General features: G+C 37.7%; 1 protein-coding gene across 1 annotated transcript; it reads right to left on the bottom strand.

Annotated features, from left to right (window-relative positions):
• Positions 1–223: 223 nt before the first annotated feature.
• Positions 224–26874, bottom strand: STARD4 (StAR related lipid transfer domain containing 4). Its single transcript, XM_060009033.1, has 6 exons — positions 26632–26874; positions 12472–12585; positions 11477–11526; positions 7411–7537; positions 6431–6545; positions 224–5154 (listed from the first exon to the last, which is right to left on the bottom strand). The coding sequence occupies exons 1-6, from the start codon at positions 26668–26670 to the stop codon at positions 4925–4927; spliced, it is 675 nt and encodes a 224-aa protein (XP_059865016.1). The 5' UTR covers positions 26671–26874; the 3' UTR covers positions 224–4924.
• Between the last annotated feature and the right edge of the window lie 145 nt (positions 26875–27019).

The raw sequence follows: 27019 nt of genomic DNA, 5'->3' as shown, positions 1-27019 counted from the left end.
TTTTATTAAATGAGGAAAATAACTCCCTATTTGGTTTGTTTTTTGTATGTTTTTATGGTTTTGGTTTTTTGTTTGTTTGTTTTGGCCACACCGCACAGCTTATGGGATCTTAGTGCCCCGACCAGGGATTGAACCCTCAGCAGGTTCAATCAGTCCTAACCACTGGACCGCCAGGGAATTCCCTACTCTATATTTGTTTAAACCACTTAATAGTCATATTTTCTACTGCATATTTCCCACAGCATCCATAACTGCTTCCTTATAATATAGATCAACAGTTCCTTTGTAATCACTTCCACCTTTTTTCAACTCCAAAGGAAATCATCACTACAATTGCTAATCAAGTTAGTACAATTATTTAAAAATGTATACAATAAACCTTACCTATACGTTACAGTGGTAAGAGCAGAATATGTCATCATCCTTGCTATATAACAGCAAATCAAAATTCAGCAGTATTGTGGCTAATATTATATGAGACATCGGCAGGGGATTAGCATATGCATTGTTAATCTTAATTTTCCAGTTTATATTTTTTCTTTTGTAAGAGTTCAGGAAGCTAAACTACATACTTTAAATTCAGATAAGGTTAAAGCAACTTAGTATAAATGGTCAATACACAAGCGTCTAGAAATTTTATTCTGATATATTTCATAGAAATTTTTAAATAAATACACATTTTATTATATTAATGCATGCTCTCATTAGTTTAATGAAGGTTCCAGCTTTACACATTGGCCCATAAAAGAAATATAAACTTCTTAAAAATAAAATCTCTATATAGTATAGCTCTTATTGAATTGCAAGAGATGAATTTTTATTTAACCATACATGTAAATCTTTGGAAACAACAAAATAATACAGAAATTATAATTCCAATTTCCTGTGCTCTGGGATTAATCTAATGTGTTTCTCCTAAGCTCAGATCCCACCATCCCCTACTTCTGGAATTTGAATAAGAAAGGCATGGGAGATAGACTGGACAAGTAATTATACAGCACAGGGCCTAATGGACACTTGGTCAAGTCCCCTAGCTTTTCTGGGTTCTGTTAATTTATGCATAGGTTTGGGATAGCTACAGTATCCACTTAATTAAAAGAAACTGGATTTTAACAACTGATTCTAAGGATGCTAGCGTGCTCTTAAATAAACAGGTAAAGCTTTTATACACATCAAAGGGAATTACTCATACCTAAAAGCTCAATAGACATTAGGAGTTTAAATTGGGCAATGTTTTCCTATCTTCTCCAGAGGCAACCTCCATTACAGAGTTTTTAGCTTAAGAGGTTAATTTAATTCAACTTGAGTGTTGATAAAATGTCCTTCAGTTAGGAAAGAAAGAGGGAGGAGAGTAAGAAAGGACTTTTTTATTGGGAGATACTTTTACATATAGAAATCTACAGTTTCAAATATATCCAGCCTCAATGAACAGTGAAATGAAGAGATTTTTAACATTAACAATCTGTCTTTAATACTCTAGCAGTTTATATTATACGTAACTGCAGAACACTAAATTCTCATAATTATTTTTGCTGCGTATTGTGTTAAACTTCAAGGATTAATCAAGGATTATCAATACAAACTAATATTTCATGCAGAAGTATCACTTACGATAAATTATTTTTTTCTTGTATGAAACTAATTTCCTTAAAAAAATAGGTATCATGTACTGAAAACAGTACCATGCCAAGTGTTTCCTGCATACACGTGTTTCTAATACAAACTAGCTATAAGCCAGAGAAAATAATCAACCACATAACTACACGGCACATTATATTCTTTCATTTCATCAACTGCCCTATGAAAAATTAATTATCTTCAAAGGAAAATCTTTTGGGGCTGTAATTTTTATTTTACTGACAATTACAACTGATTTATTTCTAATGTTAAGGAGTCCACGTTTAGCAAGCACTGAAGGCTTCAGAGAACAGAAAAGATTTTGTATTTAAGAGAGTGATTCTATGAAATTCTCTACTTCATATTATAGAAAGACAAATTAATATACAGATTAATATAGAACTGTGTGTTATTAAAAGTTATTAAAATTAACTTGAAAGGTGGCTAGCCCAAATTAGTACAATATACACCAGAAATCAAAAAATTAGTATAAAAGAAGAATGTAAGCTCTCTTAAAGATTTTTACAGTGATTACATGTTGAAATGATAATATTTTGGATAAATTGAGTGAAATGTACTGTACTATTAAAATTAACTTCAGCTGTTTCTTTTAATTTTTTTAATGCGGCTGCTAGAAAATTTTAAATTACATATATGGCTCACATTATTTTTCTATTCTACAGCACTGCTATAGAAACAGCAGACTCTACTACATGTTAATATTAATCCCAATCCACATTGTTAAATTTCATATCATTATGATATTTGACATAACATATATAGTACATTATCACAAGATTCCTGAGCTTAGAATCAAATACACCTCTACTCTTGAAAACAAAACCAAACAAAACGTGCTCTAATCTTTTCCATCATCTTCTGTATACTAGCAACTGTGCTAAACTTTGGTTATGTATGATTCAGCAAACACGCAAAAGGGATCTTTTGGGTGATAGAACTATTCTAAAATTGGGCTGTTGTGAAGGCTGCACAACTATAAATGTATTCAAAAATCAACGGATTGTATACTTATAACTGGTAAATTGTATAGCATTGGAAATCATACCTCAATAAAGCTGTTTTTTTTCTTTTTTTTTAAGTACACATCTAGAGCCCAGCAGATTTAAAGTGCCATCTAGAAGCTGCATATACATTTCAGGTAATTCAAATATAATTCTTCAATCCATCATACGGCTCAACATTGCAATGAAAATTTTTCCATGAGGGTCTTGTTACCTGCAATGGGTCCTCATTCAACAATGGATTATGTCATCACTAGTTGGAGGTATAAGTTACAAAAAAACAAAGGGAACACAGAGTAGCTGAAAGTGGACAGTTTATTAGTGGCACCCAGCTCAGGCGATAATAGCCCTTATAATAATGTACATCTTGTTGCAAACTCACCCAATCTGGGCACCCTATAATTGGACATCTGCTGGTATTTTGTCATGCTAGACTGAATACTGGAATGTAAGAAACCTCCTGCTCTACACTAATAAAACCAAATAAAAGACAATAGATTGAGTCAAAATTAACATTTAACAATTTCCATGCGAAACTGAAAGCTAAACTGCTCATTTCTCTTTCCCTATTGCAAGAAAAAAAAAAAGAGAAATCCAGCAGCTCAAAAATTATAGTCAATTTGGAAAAACATATTAGTGATTAATAAATTTCAAGTTAAGAGCATAGGATCGTTTGTGCATTGCTTCTATCAGACCTTGAAACAAACTATTTTCAATCTAAAATTTGTGAGATTATTCACTATGGATATTATGGTGCTGCCACCTTTTGCTTTTTTTGAACATCATCTCCATACCAAAACAGTAAAAATAAGTCAGCTCTACTTTTTCCACTTTAGCAAAATGGGTCTGAAGAACTATGACTTATGCTTTCTTTACACTCAGGAAAACACAGGAAAGTAAAACACAGATCACACCTTCATGCAATTGAACCACTATACAGTTTTGTGCTTTCGGTGGCCTATCTAGTAAATACTATTTCCAGAGCTCTCTTTACCCCATATTAACCAAAAGAAAAAAAAAAAAAAGAAGAGAAAATGAAACAGTGGGAACAGTAATAATAACACATAAATAACTCACATTGAACACTGGAACAGACTTCAAGATGTGTGCATGTACACAAATATAAATATAGACAAAAATTTGCAAGGACACTGAGTTCCCCCAAGTTCTCATCTTAGATGTAAACTAGGTGGATAGTTCAAAAGTCAAAGACCATGGGGAATGTTAAAATCATTTAGGAATGTTCATTTAATGCAGCCACAGAATCGAGAGACATATTATAGTCCATTCTAGTTATAAAATGACTCATCCAGGCATTTAGATAAATCTATGAATGCATTTGTTCTAGTTCCAGACTGAAGTTACATCACAATTGTGAATGCTTAGGACGTAGTTATACTTTATGAGTTGAGTGACACATTTAAAACTCAAACATGTATAAAACATTCACTGAATTTGACTTTCTAGACAGATGATTCTCTATTGGTCAGTATTGGATACCACCACCCATTTCACATAACCCAGAATACTGTCCAATCAATGTGGTGTCCCAGCACATATCTGGCAGTTTTTCACACTGCCTTATTCATTCATAAATGCTTTTAAGACTCCCAAAATAAAAGCCCATAAAGATATGAATACATTTTTAAAGATATCTATAAAATAATACTATCCAGGTATCAAAACTGAATTGCATTTTACTATGATACCTATTCTTCTCTTATTTCTGATATTTTCAATAGGTAAAGTAGTACAAGTCAACTGACAATGAAGTTCATCTTTATAAGGTATAGAGAAGAGCTTTTTTTCTTTAGTCCAAGATATTGTTAAACTCATAGAGCATATGAGAAGTAAAGCATTAATATTTAACTCCTCCCAAAATTAAAACTTTTACAGAATGTTCATAAAGCTCTAAAATAGGTGATTTTAACCTACCAGCATGAAGCTTGGCTTTCTCTAATTTCTAAGAAGCCAAAATATTCATACTGAGGCACTATTCAATTTCTTAAGAGTTTGTGTCAAAGAACTATATCTACTTCTTGGTGGATTTCTGTCATACTCTCCATTCCTAGACATATCACCATACCAAACAATGTGCAAATAACTGTTTAGGAAAACTGAAATGCCCACACTAGACAGCTATTTACTTTAGGAATAAAATAAACCAAAAACATCTCAAAATTTTCTACAGGCTATGCAGAAGACAGGAAAGGATGATTTTTACAGGCCATGCAGCTAAGAGAGAGAGTTGATTCAGGGAATATAATGCTATAAGTTTAAACATATTATGCCTTTTGTAAGGCTTTTTGTAAATCACCATAGAAGTTGATTAAAGTGCTTGCCATGGCTGTATCTACTGCAGACTGGGGAATCATTCCACGCAGATCCGTCTGAATATAGCCTGTCAAAAGACTCCGGTTTGGACTGTCTTTAAGAGGAACACAAAACCAACCACAGGGATGGTTATATCCACGAACAAATTCTGATCTCTTTTCACTCCAGTCAAGACTTATCCCTACAAGGCAATTTAAAATGACACTATTAATAGCAATGACTGACATTAATCTAAAACTCTCACTAAAAAATATTATCAGATTTCTTATTTACATATTTTTCTTCTTATCCATGTAGATGAAAATTAAGCCCCAAGAGTGACCGTGGAAGAATGAAAAAGATAATTACTAAGTGGAATTCTGACAGAGGCTGGTAGATATGTAATGGGGAAAGTTCTAATCCCTTCAGAATAAATGGCATCATGTCATCCTGGTAACTCCTTGGAAACTACAAATCTTCTCTGTAGCAGCCAGGCCTCAAGGTACTAATAATCAAACCTATGTACCACCACTGCTCCCCACAGGCACTACCATATCAAACTTTGGTTCTGGCTGGTTCAGATCAAACAGGTAGATGTGTACCTACAACTGCCAACTCAAATATATCGTACATACAAAAATATTAATTTACCTATAGATATATTTTAGAAAGCAGGAGCCTTCTAATAGTATCTTTAATTTTGAAAAGAAAAATATTACACAGATCAAGGAAGGAAAAGTACTCTAACACATACCAAGCCTATTTTTTCTAAGTATATGACTAAGAAGCTGTTTCTTGAGAGTGACTTAGAAGGAAACCCAACGACTAGATCCCTTTCTTAGAGGCATTCATGCGTTCCATATTTGTTAGCTGTGACCTGAAGGATACTGTGTAACGGGGAACAAAAACTCATCAGAAAGATTGCAAAAACCTTCTCGATATTGTTATTTTAATCCCTAGGGTTTAGCATTTGCAAACAGAGCTTATTGATTATAAAATAACTATGGGGACTTCCCTGGTGGCGCAGTCGTTAAGAATCTGCCTGCCAATTCAGGGGACACAGGTTCGATCCCTGGTCCGGGAGGATCCCACATGCCGCGGAGCAACTGAGCCCATGTGCCACAACTACAGAGCCTGCGCTCTTAGAGCCCACAAGCCACAACTACTGAGCCCACATGCCACAACTACTGAAGCCCAGGTGCCTAGAGCCCGAGCTCCGTAATAAGAGAAGCCACCGCAATGAGAAGCCCACGCACTGCAACAAAGAGCAGCCCCCGCTTGCCACAACTAGAGAAAGCCCGTGCATGCGCAGCAACAAAGACCCAATGCAGCCAAAAATAAATTAATTAAATAAAATAATTTTTTTGAAGATAAGTATGAAAGTTGAAAATGTATCTTGTGTAGAAAGAAACATCCAGCCTAGAAAACTCAAAATTTAAAACAAACCGAGAGAAAGTAAAAGGTTTTGAGACAATTACCACAGGATAAAAGCCCTTCTTTATAGTCCACAGTATAGGAGAAGTCAACAAACTCTCTTGGGGAAATTATATTCCAAAGCTGACCAGCAGTAGTATAACGCATCACACAGCAATTCTGAAAGAGAACAGGTAACAGCTGTTAGTACTATAGGAAATACATACATAGACTCATATATCATAAGTTAATCTGTAGTAAAACATTAACACTCACTTAAAATGTGTTATAATAAATATTAATAACATTTCTTACAGTGATTCTGACAGGTTTAGATCTCTATTCTATATCTCACGGAGACTGTATGGACTTGAAGAGGATATACAATCAAAAGACAGAGGTAAGTTACCCAGTATCCAAATCTCTGTTTCAGTAGAATCACCTCTTATCCTATATGATAAAAGTGGAAGCAGGTAGTATAGACTGTACGTGTATAAGATAAAATCCACAAGTACTTTGACTAAAACACCAAATGTGTCAATAAAGAAATCCAAACATGGCAAGGAATGAGTTAATAGAAACAGACAAAGAAAGAAAGCCACTTAGGTTACATAATTCTCTAACGCCTAAGGTGGCATTTTTATCTTTGATTTTGGCTAAATGTTAATGGAAAACCTACATACTATTACCTAGAAACCTGAATATGATGGTGGTATTTTCAGAATTTTAGATTTCAGAACCTCAGCTAAAGTTTTACAATTAAAGACACTGATGATTTTCTTAAGCAGCAAGGGTAAAGCTATTGCAGAAAACAAACTCAGTTCTGACTAACACTCATTAGTTAATATGAGGAAACTCAAGCTTTTTGAAAGGCAGCAAGGATTCCCTTGTGAGATCTTTGCCATGACTACTTATTCTCAAAGCAATGAATATAATGAATGCAAGTATACACACGTGCACATGCGCACACATACACACACACACACTCACACACACACACACACACACACACACACAATCTGAAGCAACATTTCTATACAAATACCTCTTCAAAGTACTCCAAAATATCCAATGAGGTCATTAAGCTGTCCCAATCCAAGCGACAGGGACCTGGGCGTATATGGTCTATTACACTATTGACGACATCATCTATAACACCTTGGGCTTTGAAGCTGGAGAAAACATATGAAAGTCAAATGCTATTAGAATGAAAAATTTCAGCATGCTCTCACAGTTCAGCGCTCACATCAAAAAAAATAAAATTTAATGAAGATTTTTTAAAAAGAGTAAACCCCGACTTTTCCGATAAATTAGGTTCTGTCAATTATTTCATCAGAATGTACTCTAAAACGTCCTCAAATCTAATAAGAGATTTGAAGGCTATCTTATGCATTATCATAAACATAGTAAAATACCTTCATGTTATGGTGTAGCCAAGAGCAGTCCGTAGAACACTGTAATGCTTCCATTTATTTCGTATGCTCTTCTTTTCTCAACTATGTTCTAACATGTTATTAGTATATGCATATTCTTACCCTAACTTTTGAAACCTTTTTATTAGGAATAGAAATATAGGTCACTCTAGAATAGAATGCCCAGGATTGACTCATGAATAATATCAGAACTTGACATATTTCAAAGGTGGCATTACATACCAGTAGGAAAAAGATATACTAGTTCAAAAATGGTGTTTGGATTCAACAGTTATCCTAACAGAGAGAATAAAAACTGAATTCTTACTTCACATCATTCAAAATACCTCCAGATAGACTAAATACCACTATGTAAAAGGTAAAACTTTTAAATTTTGAGAAAAATATACAAGTGACCATCTTTGTGACCTCAGGATACAGGGGGATTACTTGAATACATAAAACACACAAAAACACAAATTACACAAGATTGTTAAAATTTAAAACTTACATACCACAAATGACAAAATAAGTAATTTCTTTAAAAACAAGCCGCAGAGTGGAAGAAGATAAGTGCAACACATATATACAGATATATACTTACTATAGAGCATATATGATTAATTCCTATGAAACAATGAGAAGAGGACAATCCAAACAAAAGATGGGCAAAGGACAAGATTGACCTGAAATGTCAATAAACTTAGAGAAGATGCTCAATTTCACTCATAATCAAGTAATTACTAGCAATACACCATCTCATACCCCTGAAAAACTGACAGAGATTAAAAACTTAATAACAAGTGTTGAATGGAAGGGAATGAGAACTCTCAAAGTGCTACCACCACTTTAGAGAGCAATTTGGCAACATGCAGTAAAGTGGGATGATGTATGTCCCTAAGACACAGGCACATCCCAAGAAAATGTTACATGTGTGTAGAAGGAGACATGTACCAAAAAGCTTACTGTAGAGAAGAATTCACAACAACCTGAAAATTCATCAGTAGGCAAACTTGCAAACACAGATAAACACATTGTGGTATATGAATACAGAAGTGAAAGACTAGATCAACATGTAACAACACGGGTAACTCTTGAAAACACAGTATTGAACAGAAAAAATTAAAGCGTATTACTAAAACACACACACCCACACACACAAAGTGTGAAACAGGAATAATACACACAACTTCAAGAGAGTAGTTATCTCTGGGGAGGAAAGAAAAGAGAGGTAGATTGACTTTAACTCCATCATTGTTTTCAGGGATCTTTTTTCTCTTTTTAAGCAACTGAAGCCTTTTTATCATTTTGTAAATCTCTCAAGCTCAAGCTTATATTATGTTCCATCCTAAGTCTGCTCTTCTGCCTGTGTTCTCTAACTTGGGGTGAGGGTGGGGGTAGGAGGTGGGTAATACAAATTACTTCAGGCACAAATTAGAAATCTGGGATTCAATTTCGACTCTTCTTTTTCTCTTAACCCCATTCCAATAGTCAGAACTAATAAGTCACCATGTTTCATCAAGATGATTTTCCAAACGTAAACTGCTTAGAACAATATCTGGTTTTCAATAAATGTTAGTTATCATCGCCATCATCATCATCACCACCACCATCACTATTATAAATCTCTTTCAAGTTCATTTGTCCTTTTCAACTCCCATGCTATGTCCTTAGTTTGGGAACTCTGTGTCCAACTCAACACTGCATCAGTTTCTAGCTCTTCTGATCATATAACTCTTTAAGAATCTGAAAAAAGCCACAGATCTCTTCCCAGGAACATACACATTGTCACAAAACTTTGTATACAATCTTAGGGACACTTCAAGAAGCTAGCCATGGACCCCCAGGATACAAGCTCTTCTCTAAACTTTCCATGCTCATTTCTCTTTCACAATTGTTATTAGAATAAATGCAAAATCCTCTGAGGACCTGGGATGTATGGGTAGGGTTGAGCAGTAGGTAACGCAAAACTGAGTGCCTTAGTTTAGAATTCAAAAATCCTTCAGAGGGCTTCCCTGGTGGCGCAGTGGTTGAGAGTCCTCCTGCCGATGCAGGGGACACGGGTTCGTGCCCCGGTCCGGGAAGATCCCACATGCCGCGGAGCGGCTGGGCCCGTGAGCCATGGCCGCTGAGCCTGCGCGTCCAGAGCCTGTGCTCCGCAATGGGAGAGGCCACAACAGTGAGAGGCCCGCGTACCGCAAAAAAAAAAAAAAAAAAAATCCTTCAGACATCCTCTCCCCACCCCCATACTTAACGCTCCAGCTATACAAACACAATTTCAACTTCCCTAAATAAACTCCTTAAAGTGTTTCCCATCTGTGTGAACGTAGTAAATGAAATGCTCTCTGCCTGGAATATGAATTTATCCTTCATTCCCTAAGAAATATCTATTCGTTCTTTAAGACTCCGCTCCAATATTAACTCCCCTATGAAGTTTTTCCATATCACCAAGCATAGTGCTCCCTTGGCACTTTTTACACTTTTTCGCCCCAGCAGGGATTACTGATCTAAAGGATTAACTTCTACACTTGCTTACAATATTTAATCCAACTCCAGTTTCCCTGTCCTCATAAATACTGTACAACTTATCTTCCTGGAAACGCTATCTTTGGTAATACACTTCAAAATACACTGTATATAGTAAGTTCAGTCAACAGTTTCATTTTAAAAAGTGCTGAGTCCCAAGGATGTGACTATTCCACTCCAATTTCACGTGGCAACTATCTCCTCTGGCTTTAAAAAACAATATTTTTTTTACTGGTTAAAGGCATAATTCGTGTTCAACTATATGCAAAAATCAAAAAACAGAAGTAAAAATCACACATAAAACTGACATCTAGAGGTATATATTTTGTGTTAAATAAAACATTTTAATATATAAAAAATATATATTTAAAGTCAACCCATGATTGTGCTACATACAGTTTAGTATTCTGCTTTATTCACTTTTCATTGTATCTTGAGCATTTTATTATGTTTTTAAAGACTGTAAAATAGCACATTTTATAATTTAATCATTCCCCAACAATTGATTATTCAGGTTGTTTGTAATTTTTAATATTTTAAGTAATACTGTGATGGAAGAGAAGTTTAAATAACTATTAATTTTCCCATGATTTCTTCAAGATAAATTTCTTAGAATAAAATATGCTACAGGTGCTTCCCTAGTGGCGCAGTGGTTGAGAGTCCACCTGCCGATGCAGGGGACACGGGTTCGTGCCCCGGTCCGGGAGAATCCCACATGCCGCGGAGGGGCTGGGCCCGTAGGCCGCGGCTGCTGGGCCTGCGCATCTGGAGCGTGTGCTCCGCAGCGGGAGAGGCCATAACGGTGAGAGGCCCGTGCAAAAAAATAAAATAAAAAAAAATAAAATATGCTACAGCACTGAATAAATGCAGAAAGAATATCAGAAGGGTCTTATACACCATAGTAAGAAATTAAGATTTTATCACCTATCTGATATCATTAATGATATCATATTATTTATGATCCCCTCACCACCAACTCTGTCCACCAGGGATATGGACATTTTAAAGGCTTTGAATTCATAACAGGATTTGCTTCTCAGAAAGTTTAACATCTTAAAGCAAAAGCCAAATTTTGCTGGCAATGATCATTCAGTGATCATGTGTGTAGGTGTGTATATATCTGAAGTTTAGCAATGTCCTAAGAGCTAGGTAACACTACAGGAATTTACTTACAGATATCCATTAAATTCTTCTGAAGGTTTCCTCCAAATTGTTACATCTTTCTAGAAAAATAAAAACAGTGTATACTGATAATTACATAGGTGGAAACCTGGATATAACTGACAATTTCATAAATTCTACAGCATTAGCTTTTGCATGAAAATAAAACATAAGTAAATATTCAAAGAAATACACAAAAGTAATTTATACCATAAAATAATCCATATCTGAATTTCTTCTGTATCTGAAAGTAGTACACATCTTATTTAAATTACAAACCCCTACAAAAGGTTTTTCAATAGCTTAATGACACCCAAACACTGTTATGATTTGGTGATGGCACTATCTCATTGGCCATTATTATTTGCCGCATTCCAATCTCATCTGTTTACCATTACTGACACATTTAGACTGAGATAATAGAAATGTTAAATACTTCATTCTGAACTTGCTCACATCTTTTTAAAATTAAACAATTCAAATCTATTATGACAGTGCTACCTTGAATTAGTCCCTACATTTTTTTCTAGATCATTTCCCAAGAAATTCTGAATAGCAGAATAGCCAGAGGACTTAACTGGAAGAGTCCTGGGTTCAAGGATTGGCTCTGTCAACACTCAGGTATGTCATATTGGTAAAAAAATACTAACTGGCCATTCTCACAGGCTTGTTAAAATATCTGAAACAATTTCAAATTATCAATTACTATACTTCCTTAAACTGACAATGACACATTTTATTTACTGACTTGAGAGGCTGCTCTTTACAATCTTGTTGCCATGAGTCTATTCTTGTGTCCAATATCTGAAGAACTAATGAAAGCAGTGCAGGATTATTATGTTTCTTCCTTTGTGAGACAGTAAACCATCAACTATATTAGCACATTTATCTATCCTGCACATTCATCTAAAGTATGGTCCATATTTTTCCGTACCATTTTGAAAGTCATCCACCAGCTCATTAGACAGAAGATACACCCTCAAACATAAGTAATTTAATTAATTTACCATTTTCTTAGCAACTCGCCACTTGTCATCTTCAAGGCTGTGGTATTGGATGAGAGTGTTTTTAAGTCTAGTCGCCAAAACAGCCGCATCAGACAGGTCTTCCATTTGTTTTCCCTGTTACAGAGACTAAGATTATCATCAGCAAATACCAGAGTTAGATGCAGTTGGGTCTCAAATATGGCTTCATAAAAGAATCACCTGGGGAGTTGTAAAAGATACCTATACCTGGACCCCATCGCAAATCAACTAATCAGGATCCCTGAGGGTAAGACCTGGCCATAGATTTTTTTTCTAAAAGCTTCCAAGGTGTGAAACACATAGGGATAAGAATCACATATGTTGAGTTATTAAAATCACTCATATAAAAAATAAAATACAATCCTATTTCCCTTTCTAATAGAATCTAACCCAAAGGAATAAATTATAAAATTCCAGATAACTTAAAAGAAAAAAAAATACTGCTTTTTCAAAAATACAAAAATAACACACAAGGCATAAACTCTTTAAAAATTCCTTAGAGATTCAGCCATTGAAAATTTTCATTTTACCAGCCAACAGATATAGGACTCATTCTAGCAAATAAATGACAACCACAATTGGAAACCTCCTCTTACATCCTTTAAGGATAGGGCTAGAGACCTCTGAAGAATTTCTAAAGTTTGAAGAACTCTATTGTCTTCAATGTTTTATTTCATTTGATGAAGTGTCATAGGATTCAGTGAGCTATCTGTGTAACATAGGAGGTGATATGAAGACCTTAGAACCACCAGTACAGCATAAGTAAGTGGTTTATAATTTTAAGGCAATAATTTTAACTATACAGAGAGGAAAGTACTATATCATTAATAATTCCAAAGGTATGTTATTGTTCAACAATACTTTAAAAGGGAAATGATTACTAATCTTTAAAGATAATAAACTTAATATAATGAGGGATTCTATAACGTGATCATTTTAAAACATTGCTGCAAATCCTGTGACACACTTCCCATCAAGAGGGATTGACATATATACACTACTATGTATAAAATAAATAACTAATGAACACCGACTGTATAGCACAGGGAACTCTACTCAGTGCTCTGTGGTGACCTAAATGGGAAGGAAATCCAAGGAAGAGGGGATATATGTATATGTATAGCTGATTCACTTTGCTGTACAGCAGAAACTAACACAACATTATAAAGCAACTATACTCCAATAAAAATAAAGTGAAAAAAATGAATAAAAAGCAACAAAGCATTTACAATGAAAAAAAAAAAAAAAAAAGAGGTGCAGTCTGTGACGCTGCATGACCTCTGCAGCTAGGTTAGAAAATTCCATGCAGCCTCTGTACGTCACTCTTAGAATAATCGCTCTGGGAGCCTTTGATCAACATGTAAGCATACAAGAAATCTGGTTATCCTGAAGCTGATATGTGGAAAGGCCCAGGTGGAAAGAAGAGGAAGGGAGGAAAAAAAGGAGAGGGAAAGACAGAGACAGACAGACAGACAGACACACACACAGATCCAAAATCCCACATCCAGAAGCCTATATTTAGGGCTTCACGCCTAATGGGCATCTCTTGCTGTCCCAGTCTTCCTTCAATTTGCCTCTGTCTTCCTCATCTTAATAATTTTACTATTAAAATGATAATTGAGCCAGTTGCTCAATGTCAAAAACCTTGGAATCACCCTTAATAGGTATTAGGAGATTCATCACATACCATTGCCTACAATGCTCTTCTCCTACTGGTTTTCTTTCTGTCCCTTAAATACATCAAGCTTGTCACTGACTTCGGGCCTTTGCATTTACTATTATTTCTCTACCTGGATTAGTAGATCCCAAATCTGAGCATGACTAATAACAACCTGTAATAATAATTTCAGATTAAACCTCCTGTCCTTAATACAACCTTCCCCAAATCACTATTATACCCTTCTTTTATTTTCTTCATAGTGCATCACTATGTGAAATTAACTTGTTTATTTATTGATGTACTATATTCTACTCTTTGACTACCATGTCCCCAACTAATAGAGTGGCTGTCCCATGTCTGCCTTTTTCACTACTATATCCCCACCAACTAGAACACTACCTGGAACACAGTAGGACCTTAATATTTGTTGAAGTGTGTTTGCTTCAAAACATGATTTATTTGGTCTTAACTTCTCTCCTTTTGGTGCCATGGTACTCTCCAGTAAAAGGCTAAAGAAGAAAAGGCTTTGGAAGAAAGCTGTCCATTTACAGGATCATGAAGTTACTACTAAAAAGGAGATCAAGAAAAGATCTAAATGAAATATCAAGGCTCAAACCTCTATGGGAATAAGGATGCAATTCTCACTACAAATGCATACATCAGAATCATGTTGTTATAATTTGTAATAGCTGTTAATGTTGACAAAGAATCTCTCCTTGGTTGGGCTCCTCTGAGTCCTCTTTTTTTTTTTTTTTTTTGGCTGCATCAGGTCTTAGTTGTGGCATGCAGAATCTTCAGTAGTGCTGCGGGCTCTTCATTGCGGCATGCGGGCTTCTCTCTACTTGGGGTGCGCAGGCTCCAGAGCACACAGGCTCAGTAGTTGCGGCACGCAGTCTCTCTAGTTGTGAGGCACGGGCTCTAGAGCACATGGGCTTAGTTGCCTCATGGCATGTGGGATCTTAGTTCCCCGACCAGAGATCAAACCCGCGTCCCTTGCATTGGAAGGCAGATTCTTAACCACTGGACCACCAGGGAAGTCTCCTCTGAGTCCTCTTTGTGACGAGGCCTAGCTCTTGGGCTTGTCCTTGGACCCCTTAGTCTAGTTTTAGCAAGAATCCTGCTGAGTCAGTTTAGTGAAAATCCCCTACCCTCAAATTTCCTTATCCCACCCTCAATCTTATCCCCCTGGCCTGCCTTCAGCAAGAATCCTGTCAAGTTGGTTTAAGGCGAATCCCCCTTCCTCTAATGTTTCCTCCTAGTAATTTTCATTCACTGACACCCACCCTGCTTCTTGGCTATACACCCCTACGTGCCCTTGTTGTATTCAGAATGAAGCCTAGTTCTATACCAAGGTTTCTTTTCCACTATTGCAATAGTTATTGAATAAGATTTGCCTTTACCACTTTCATGTGTGTCTGCCTCTGGTTTTCTGTGACACCGTTTTTGGATATTAGATTTCATGGTCCACAGCCAGATAGTCCGATTCAGTGGGTCTGCTCTAGAATAGGCCCCAGATCTAGGTTCTATAAAAAGCCTCACTGATCATTCTTTTAACCAGTCGGGAGTGACAGCCACTAATCTAAAATCTAAAGTGACAAAGTCAGTGCTATAGTCAATATTTAACCAGCACAAAGTAGAACATAAAAGCCATGAAACATGATAAACACTAAAATGATATAAGGGGATTCAAGATGGCGGAAGAGTAAGACGCGGAGATCACCTTCCTCCCCACAGATACACCAGAAATACATCTACCCGTGGAACAACTCCTACAGAACACCTACTGAACGCTGGCAGAAGACCTCAGACTTCCCTAAAGGCCAGAAACTCCCCACGTACCTGGGTAGGGCAAAAGAAAAAAGAATAAACAGAAACAAAAGGATAGGGACGGGACCTGCACCAGTGGGAGGGAGCTGTGGAAGAAAGGTTTCCACACACTAGGAAGCCCCTTCGCAGGCGGAGACTGCGGGTGGCAGAGGCGGAAAGCTTCGGAGCCGCGGAGGAGAGCACAGCAACAGGGGTGTGGGGGGCAAAGCGGAGAGATTCCCACACAGAGGATCGGTGCCGACCGGCACTCACCAGCCCGAGAGGCTTGTCTGCTCACCCGCCGGGGCAGGCGGGGCTGGGAGCTGAGGCTCGGGCTTCGGAGGTCAGATCCCAGGGAGAGGACTGGGCTTGGCAGCGTGAACACAGCCTGAAGGGGGCTAGTGCGCCACAGCTAGCAGGCAGGGAGTCCTGGAAAAACTCTGGATCTGCCTAAGAGGCAAGAGACTTTTTCTTGCCTCTTTGTTTCCTGGTGCGCGAGGAGAGGGGATTCAGAGCGCTGCTTAAAGGAGCTCCGGAGACAGGGGCGAGCCGCAGCTATCAGCGCTGACCCCAGAGGCGGGCATGAGATGCTAAGGCTGCTGCTGCAGCCACCAAGAAGCCTGTGTGCAAGCACAGGTCACTATCCACACCACCCCTCCCGGGAGCCTGTGCAGCCCGCCACGGCCAGGGTTCCGTGATCCAGGGAGAACTTCCCTGGGAGAACACACGGCGCGCCTCTGGCTGGTGCAACGTGACACCGGCCTCTGCCGCAACAGGATCGCCCCGCATCCGTACCCCTCCCTCTCCCCGGCCTGAGTGAGCCACAGCCCCCAGAGCAGCTGCTCCTTTAACCCCGTCCTGTCTGAGCGAAGAACAAACGCCCTCAGGCGACCTACACGCAGAGGCGGGGCCAAATCCAAAGCTGAACCCCAGGAGCTGTGCAAACAAAGAAGAGAAAGGGAAATCTCTCCCAGGAGACTCAGGAGCAATGGATTAAATCTCCACAGTCAACTTGATGTACCCTGCATCTGTGGAATACCTGAATAGACAACGAATCATCCCAAATTGAGGAGGTGGACTTTGGGAGGAATGATATATATATTTTTCCCTTTTTCTCCTTTTGTGAGTGTATATGTGTGTGTTTCTGGGTGTGATTTTGTCTGTACACCTTTGCTTTTACCATTTATCATTGGGTGCTGTCTGTCCTTTTTTTTTTTTCCTTTTTTTTAGTATAGTTTTTAGCACTTGTTATCATTGGTGGATTTTTTTTTTTTTTTGGTTTGGTTGCTCTCTTCATTCTTTTTTTTATTACTTAAAAAAATTTTAATAATTATTTTTTATTTTAATAATTTTATTTTATCTCTTTTTCTTTCTTTCTTTCTTTCTTTCGTTCATTCTTTCTTTTTTTTGACCTTTTATTCTGAGCCGTGTGGATAACAGGCTCTTGGTGCTCCAGCCAGGAGTCAGTACTGTGCCTCTGAGGTGGGAGAGCCAAATTCAGAACAAAGGCCCACCAGAGACCTCCCAGCTCCACATAATATCAAATGGCAAAAATCTCCCAGAGATCTCCATCTCAATACCAACACCCAACTCCACTCAATGACCAGCAAGCTACATTGATGGACACCCTATGCCAAACAACTAGCAAGACAGGAACACAGCCCCACCCATTAGCAGAGAGGCTGCCTAAAATCATAATAAGGTCACAGACACAGCAAAACACACCACCAGACATGAACCTGCCCACCAAAAAGACAAGATCCAGCCTTATCTTCCAGAACACAGGCACTAGTCTCCTCCACCAGGAAGCCTACACAACCCACTGAACCAACCTTAGCTACTGGGGGCAGACAACAAAAACAATGGGAACTATGAACATGCAGCCTGCGAAAAGGAGACCCCAAAAACAGTAAGTTAAGCAAAATGAGAATACAGAGAAACACAGCAGATGAAGGAGCAAGGTAAAAACCCACCAGACCTAACAAATGAAGAGGAAATAGGCAGTCTACCTGAAAAAGAATTCGGAATAATGATAGTAAACCTGATCCAAAATCTTGCAAATAGAATGGAGAAATTACAAGAAACGTTTAACAGGACCTAGAAGAACTAAAGAGCAAACAAACAATGATGAACAACACAATAAATGAAATTAAAAATTCTCTAGAAGGGATCAATAGCAGAATAACTAGGCAGAAGAATGGATAAGTGATCTGGAATATAAAATAGTGAAAATAACTACTGCAGAGAAGAATTAAAAAAAAGAATGAAAAGAACTGAGGACAGTCTCAGAGACCTCTGGGACAACACTAAACGCAACAACATTCGAATTATAGGGGTCCCAGAAGAAGAAGAGAAAAAGAAAGGGACTGAGAAAATATTGGAAGAGATTATAGTTGAAAACTTCCCTAATATGCGGAAGGAAATAGTTAATCAAGTCCAGGAAGCACACAGAGTCCCATACAGGATAAATCCAAAGAGAAACACGCCAAGACACATAATGATCAAATTATCAAAAACTAAATACAAGGAAAAAATATGAAAAGCAGCAAGGGAAAAACAACAAATAACACACAAGGGAATCCCCATAAGGTTCACAGCTGATCTTTCAGCAGAAACTCTGCAAGCCAGAAGGGAGTGGCAGGACATATTTAAAGTGATGAAAGGCAAAAACCTACAACCAAGATTACTCTACCCAGCAAGGATCTCATTCAGATTTGATGGAGAAATTAAAACCTTTACAGATAAACAAAAGCTAAGAGAATTCACCACCACCAAACCAGCTTTACAACAAATGCTAAAGGAATTTCTCTAGGCAGGAAACACAAGAGAAGGAAAAGACCTACAATAACAAACCCAAAACAATTAAGAAAATGGGAATACGAACATACATATTGATAATTACCTTAAATGTAAATGGATTAAATGCTCGCACCAAAAGACATAGACTGGCTGAATGGATACAAAAACAAGACCCATATATATATGCTGTCTACAAGAGACCCACTTCAGACCTAGAGACACATACAGACTGAAAGTAAGGGGATGGAAAAAGATATTTCATGCAAATGGAAACCAAAAGAAAGCTGGAGTAGCAATTCTCATATCAGACAAAATAGACTTTGAAATAAAGACTATTAGAAGAGACAAAGAAGGATACTACATAATGATTAGGGGTTAATCCAAGAAGAAGATATAACAATTGTAAATATTTATGCACCCAACATAGGAGCATCTCAATACATAAGGCAAATATTAACAGCCATAAAATGGGAAATCGACAGTAACACAATCATAGTAGGGGACTTTAACACCCCACTCTCACCAATGGACAGATCATCCAAAATGAAAATAAATAAGGAAACACAAGCTTTAAATGACACATTAAACAAGATGGACTTAATTGATATTTATAGGACATTCCATCCAAAAACAACAGAATACACTTTCTTTTCAAGGGCTCATGGAACATTCTCCACGATAGATCATATCCTGGGTCACAAATCAATCCTTGGTAAATTTAAGAAGATTGAAATCGTATCAATCTTTTCTGACCACAACACTATGAGACTAGATATCAATTACAGGAAAAAAATCTGTAAAAAATACAAACACATGGAGGCTAAACAATACACTACTTAATAACCAAGAGATCACTGAAGAAATCAAAGTGGAAATCAAAAAACACCTAGAAACAAATAACAATGAAAACACGATGACCCAAAACCTATGGAATGCAGCAAAAGCAGTTCTAAGAGGGAAGTTTATAGCAATACAATCCTACCTTAAGAAACAAGAAACATCTCGAATAAACAACCTAACCTTGCACCAAAAGCAATTAGAGAAAGAAGAACAAAAATCCCCCATAGTTAGCAGAAGGAAAGAAATCATAAAGATCAGATCAGAAATAAATGAAAAAGAAATGAAGGAAACGATAGCAAAGATCAATAAAACTAAAAGCTGGTTCTTTGAGAAGATATACAAAATTGATAAACAACTAGCCAGACTCATCAAGAAAAAAAGGGAGAAGATTCAAATCAATAGAATTAGAAATGAAAAAGGAGAAGTAACAACTGACGCTGCAGAAATACAAAAGATCATGAGAGATTACTACAAGCAACTCTATGCCAATAAAATGGACAACCTGGAAGAAATAGACAAATTCTTAGAAATGCACAACCTGCCAAGACTGAATCAGGAAGAAATAGAAAATATGAACAGACCAATCACAAGCACTGAAATTGAAACTGTGATTAAAAATCTTCCAACAAACAAAAGCCCAGGACCAGATGGCTTCACAGGCGAATTCTATCAAACATTCAGAGAAGAGCTAACACCTATCCTTCTCAAACTCTTCCAAAATATAGCAAAGGGAGGAACACTCCCAAACTCATTCTACGAGGCCACCATCACCTTGATACCAAAACCAGACAAGGATGTCACAAAGAAAGAAAACTACAGGCCAATATCACTGATGAATATAGATGCAAATATCCTCAACAAAATACTAGCAAACAGAATCCAACAGCACATTAAAAGGATCATACACCATGATCAAGTGGGGTTTATTCCAGGAATGCAAGGATTCTTCAATATACGCAAATCAATCAACGTGATACACCATATTAACAAATTGAAGGAGAAAAACCATATGATCATCTCAATAGATGCAGAGAAAGCTTTCGACAAAATTCAACACCCATTTATGATAAAAACCCTGCAGAAAGTAGGCATAGAGGAAACTTTCCTCAACATAATAAAGTGCATATATGACAAACTCACAGCTAACATCGTCCTCAATGGTGAAAAACTGAAAGCATTTCCACTAAGATCAATAATAAGACAAGGTTGCCTACTCTCACCACTCTTATTCAACGTAGTTTTGGAAGTTTGAGCCACAGGAATCACAGAAGAGAAGGAAATAAAAGGAATCCATATCGGAAAAGAAGTAAAGCTGTCACTGTTTGCAGATGACATGATACTATACATACAGAATCCTAAAGATGCTACCAGAAAACTACTAGAGCTAATGAATGAATTTGGTAAAGTAGCAGTATACAAAATTAATGCACAGAAATCTCTGGCATTCCTATACACTAATGATGAAAAATCTGAAAGTAAAATCAAGAAAACACTCCCATTTACCATTGCAACAAAAAGAATATAATATCTAGGAATAAACCCACCTATGGAGACAAAAGACCTGTATGCAGAAAATTATAAGACACTGATGAAAGAAATTAAAGATGATACAAATAGATGCAGAGATATACCATGTTCTTGGACTGGAAGAATCAACATTGTGAAAATGACTCTACTACCCAAAGCAATCTACAGATTCAATGCAATCCCTATCAAACTACCACTGGCATTTTTCACAGAACTAGAACAAAAAATTTCACAATTTCTATGGAAACACAAAAAACCCCAAATAGCCAAAGCAATCTTGAGAAAGAAAAACGGAGCTGAAGGGAGCAGGCTCCCTGACTACAGACTATAATACAAAGCTACAGTAATCAAGACAGTATGGTACTGGCGCAAAAACAGAAATATAGATCAATGGAACAGGATAGAAAGCCCAGAGATAAACTCACGCACATATGGTCACCTTATCTTTCATAAAGGAGGCAAGAATATACAGTGGAGAAAAGATAGCCTCTTCAATAAGTGGTGCTGGGAAAACTTGACTGGTATATGTAAAAGCATGAAATTAGATCACTCCCTAGCACCGTACACAAAAGTAAACTGAAAATGGATTAAAGACCTAAAGGTAAGGCCAGACACTATGAAACTCTTAGAGGAAAACATAGGCAGAACACTCTATGACGTAAATGACAGCAAGATCCTTTCAGACCCACCTCCTAGAGCAATGGAAATGAAAACAAAAATAAACAAATGGGACCTAATGAAACTTAAAAGCTTTTTCACACCAAAGAAACCATAAACAAGACAAAAAGACAACCCTCAGAATGGGAGAAAATATTTGCAAATGAAGCAACGGACAAAGGATTCACCTCCAAAATTTACAAGCAGCTCATGCAGCTCAATATCAAAAAAACAAACCCAATCCAAAAATGGGCAGAAGACCTTCCAAAGAAGATATACAGATTTCCAGCAAACACATGAAAGAATGCACAACATCATTAATCATTAGAGAAATGCAAATCAAAATTACAATGAGATATCATCTCACACCGGTCAGAATGGCCATCATCAAAAAATCTAGAAACAATGAATGCTGGAGAGGGTGTGGAGAAAAGGGAACCCTCTTGCACTGTTGGTGGGAATGTAAATTGATACAGCCACTATGGAGAACAGTATGGAAGTTCCTTAAAAAACTACAAATAGAACTACCATATGACCCAGCGATCCCACTACTGGGCATATACCCTGAGAAAACCATAATTCAAAAAGAGTCATGTACCAAGATGTTCATTGCAGCTCTATTTACAATAGCCAGGACATGGAAACAAACTAAGTGTCCATCGACAGATGAATGGATAAAGAAGATGTGGCACACATACACAATGGAATGTCACTCCGCCATAAAAAGAAACGAAACTGAGTTATTTGTAGTGAGGTGGATGGACTTAGAGTCTGTCATACAGAGTGAAGTAAGTCAGAAAGAGAAAAACAAATACCGTATGCTAACACATATATATGGAATGTAAAAAAAAAAATATATGGTCATGAAGAACCTAGGGCCAAGACAGGAATAAAGACGCAGACCTACTAGAGAATGGACTTGAGGACATGGTGAGGGGGAAGGGTAAGCTGGGACAAAGTGAGAGATGGCATGGACATATATACACTACCAAACGTAAAATAGATAGCTAGTGCGAAGCAGCCGCATAGCACAGGAAGATGAGCTCAGTGCTTTGTGACCACCTAGAGGGGTGGGATAGGGAGGGCGGGAGGGAGGGAGACGCAAGAGGGAAGAGATATGGGGATATATGTGTATGTATAGCTGATTCACTTTGTTATAAAGCAGAAACTAACACACAATTGTAAAGCAATTATACTCCAATAAAGATGTTAAAAAAAAGAGTAAATACTGCAAACAAATTATGCTGAAAAAAATAAAGAAAAAAGATATGATATGGAAAAACTAAAATAAAATGATACAGAAGTTCAGGGAGGAAAATAAAAAACTTTTCCTGTATTTTCTTATGCTCTGTCCCTGAGACCTGCAATTAAATTGACAAAAGATAGATTAACAGAAAAAAAGGCAAAGTTTACTTGATGTCAATATTTAATTTTTTTATGCAAAGAGGCTTTCATAGAAAATAACTGGAGACTCAGAGAAGCTTATATACCCTGAGCTTATACACCATCTTAAAGGGTGATAAACTCTGGAGAAATGACAAGACAAGGGAAAAGGGGTATGAGCTTCTAGGGGTGGTAAATTATGGCAAGATAAATATATGGGAAGAGACTAATAAAAGGTAAAGGCAAAAAAAAAAAAAAGGTAAAGGTTATTTTAGTGAAGTTTGTTTGTGTAGACCATCTCAGTTCAACTTTCTATCTGCAGTGATAGCCGTTATTCTCCTGGTATAGGAGAGAGGAGAGGGAAGACCTTCACCAAAGGATATTTATGTCCCATTTTTAGGCAGATAGTGGAAGGATAAATGGTTCTTTCCGTGTCTGCTGCTTCCTAATTGCCTTCAGCTCAAAGTAACCTTTATTCTGAAGTGGCATGTTTTGGGGTGGTATATCCCTTCAGAAACATGGGAAAGTATATATAGAAAATTCAGTAATATAGAATTTTGGATCTATGAAAGTGATGTGAAATATCTAATAATTATAGATCCTACCCATAAGAAGTAGATTAGCTCATTTAGAAAGTCTGCCAGTCAGGAATAGATCCCATTTCCACTCAAGAGACTGCCAACTTGATAGCCAGTACAATGACCTTATTTAAGGGTATGTTATAAACAAACACAAGTTCTTAGAGAGGACTTGAAAAAGAAATTTTATTTATCCATCACTAAGGATCATTATGATTAAACAACATTCTTTAAATCCAAAGGTCACATGCCAGGTTCCTGTGGCTAGCAGATAAGAGTATTTTCAAAACTCTTTGATAGAAATCAAAGATGAAGTGGAAAGCTACTGTTAGCATAGACAACATTACCTTTAGGTAAATCTAGCATACAAAAAGTAAGCAATAAAAACTACCTATAAAGATGAGAATCTGAAACTTTAAGGTGTTTACCTTAGTTATCATTAACTCCTACTGGTTAGTATAAAATCCAAACTCCCTAATATGTCTTATGGGCCCTTTTATATTTTGGCCAAGCTCATTGCCTAATTTCTACTCTTCTTTCCTGGACCCCTCTTAAGACTATGTTAGCTCTCCCGCCAATGTTAAAAACTCCTATTAATGAGCCTCTCTAGTGGTGGTGGAGTAGGAGGTAGGAAAGGAAGAAAATAAAGTAAGTATAAACTTGGAAATCTCTTTTAGCCCAATGAAGTATTTAACCAGGCAGTTAATCTTGATGAAAAAAATCCATGCAAGGGTTAAGTCCAAAGGGAATAACAGTTACTTTCTAAACTGATCATCTGTGTTTAGACAGGCAAGACAGAGAATCTCTCAAAAACCAACGTGGGGTGGGGATAGGGGAACAATATTGGGATTATCAAGGTCTTGGTGCTCTCTTAATATAATAGGGCACTCACATTAATTGAAAAGAAAGCATGCAATATGCCCTATTGCAATCTCTATCTGTGGAGAATGTCAGGAAATGTTTTAAATACCATTCTGAACTCCCTCTTTCTTTTATTCTCCTTGCTGACCTTATAGCACGAAACTCTCCAACACTTCCATGTCAGAGAAAACAGGTACCACTTAACTGTATCAGAATCTAACAGCTCCATAAATGGGTTATATACTCTTGACAATTCTATAGCCAGGTGCTAAGTAATGTCCACCTTTTTTCTTTCTTACTCTAACCTTTTTGGTCACGTTTTCTATGTTTATGTTTTTGAAGTGACTACTAGTGTAGGCAGTTGCTGCCACCATTGAGTGGGCAGCCTTCACAGGTTAAAAAATTTTCTTGGGCTTCCCTGGTGGCGCAGTGGTTGAGAGTCTGCCTGCCGATGCAGCGGACACGGGTTCGCGCCCCGGTCTGGAGAGATCCCACATACCGTGAAGTGGCTAGGCCCGTGAGCCGTGGCCGCTGAGCCTGCGCGTCCAGAGCCTGTGCTCCGCAACGGGAGAGGCCACAACAGTGAGAGGCCTGCGTACCACCAAAAAAAAAAAAAAAAAACTTTCTTGAGGCCATCTATCAGCACCACAGTCTTTGACGGATACAATTTTAATTTTTGTCAAATGTCAGTGAAATGGCCATAGGTTTTAATTAACTATGGAATATAATAAACATTTTAACCTCTAATAAAAAGTGAATGCCATAAAAATCCGTTTGTACTTATGTAGTATGATTAAGTCAGAATTCACGTATTAAAGAAACTCATATCAGAATCGTTTCACCTTCCATTACCTGATTGATATGTTTCATGTATGTGAATAGCTTCAATTTAACATGCCATAGATCTTCCCCAAGATGTGCAAACCAAGGCCTTGTAAATTAAATATTTTCTACCTAACATAAAAATTCCAGCATAGGCTTAATTGCCAATCAATTTTGAATTAGTAATTTAGCTTTTCCAATTAGTCAAATACGGTAGTTTCTCATTTTTGAGACTGGCTGTGGCAGGAATGCAACAGGGTAAGTCTTCATCTGCAATGTGACTGATGATACTCCGATTCAGTGCTCACTTTGGCTTATTTTAGGACAAGCTTTACAACACCAATGAGACTTTTACAACACTTAAGACAATATTAATTTCTAATAATGTCACAGCTTTAAGTTTGAGTCCAAGTTAATGTTCAAGCTCCTAATGCTCTAATCCTTTATTTAAAAACATAATAATAGCTAACATTTATTGATCATTTACTATGTGATCAGTCTTTCTGGCCACTTCAAATTGTATTATTTCATTTAATCCTCATAAATAACCTTAAGAGCCCATCCTATTATTGTCTCTATTTTACAGAAAGGGAAAGTATCAACACGGAGGTTAAGTCACTTGTCCAAGATCACACAGCCCATAAGTGATGGAGCCAGAATTCCAACCCAGGACCTCTGCCTCCAGAGACTGAAGGTCTATTCTGTAAAACACTGGAAGCTGATCAAAGGCTGCAAGAGACTCTAAAAATCTGACATCATGTTGAATTTGCCATATTTTGTCTTGGCTGCTGAACCTAAAAAATCTCAGGTAATCTTTCTTAATTGTAAATTAGGGATAACAGCAACATTAAGTTATTGAGGAATTACAAGAGTTAATATATTTAGTACCGAACTTGGAAGATAGTAAGCACTCGGAAAACACTGCCTCTTAACAACACAGCTCCGTCAAAGCCTGGTGTGAGGGAATGGACCTTCTGTTGTCTGTGCACCTACTAAGAACCAGGAAGCACTGTGCCCATCACAGAACGGTATCTCAATGAATCTTCACCCAGGCCCCCCGAAGCGAGGTTATTACCGCCCTTTCCCCATTTAACAGATGAAGTAACTTGGGCCTAATCAGCGTCCTAACGCTGATGAACTGGGTTGAGGAGGAGAGGGGCAAGCCCTGGGATCCAACCAGCGCGACCCTTACCCTCAGTTTTCTCTTACCTGTGAGGTCCACACACGTCCGGACGCCGGTTCCGCCATCCTGGACCTCCACGGCGGCTTCCCTCTCCCACTGCCCGGAGCAGCTCCGGGAAGACCACCCTGTCGCTCCGCCTCTAGGCGGCCTCACCTCCGTGCTTCTACTCAAGGCTACTTGAGGTGAAGCAAGGAGTGCGACCGAGATCAGGCGTGCGAGGTAGACAGGAAACTCACTCTTTCTGCAATACTAGCTCTACAGCTCTCTCGGCTTCCCCGCCCGCCGAGGCCACCGGCGGCAGCAGCCAATGGTCGCCAAGCCACTGCCAGTTGCAGCCAATTGGAAGGCATCAAGCCTTCCGGGGAAGGCGGGCCGAACCCCGCAACCACGCCCCCGGCTCGAACCCTGGCCTCC

Source organism: Delphinus delphis, chromosome 3 (assembly GCF_949987515.2).
Source record: "Delphinus delphis chromosome 3, mDelDel1.2, whole genome shotgun sequence".
Classification (NCBI taxonomy): domain Eukaryota; kingdom Metazoa; phylum Chordata; class Mammalia; order Artiodactyla; family Delphinidae; genus Delphinus; species Delphinus delphis.
This window is presented reverse-complemented; position numbering and strand designations above follow the sequence as displayed.

Bases quoted from the DNA above. Each gene is read 5' to 3' on its own strand.
- STARD4 (XM_060009033.1), bottom strand. From the start codon at position 26,670: ATGGCGGAACCGGCGTCCGGACGTGTGTGGACCTCACAG. The intron at 11,527-12,471 runs GTAAATTAATTA...TTATTTTTCTAG, and splicing joins GGCGAGTTGCTAAGAAAATG to AAAGATGTAACAATTTGGAG. The intron at 7,538-11,476 runs GTAAGTAAATTC...TGTTTTCTCCAG, and splicing joins GAAGAATTTAATGGATATCT to CTTCAAAGCCCAAGGTGTTA.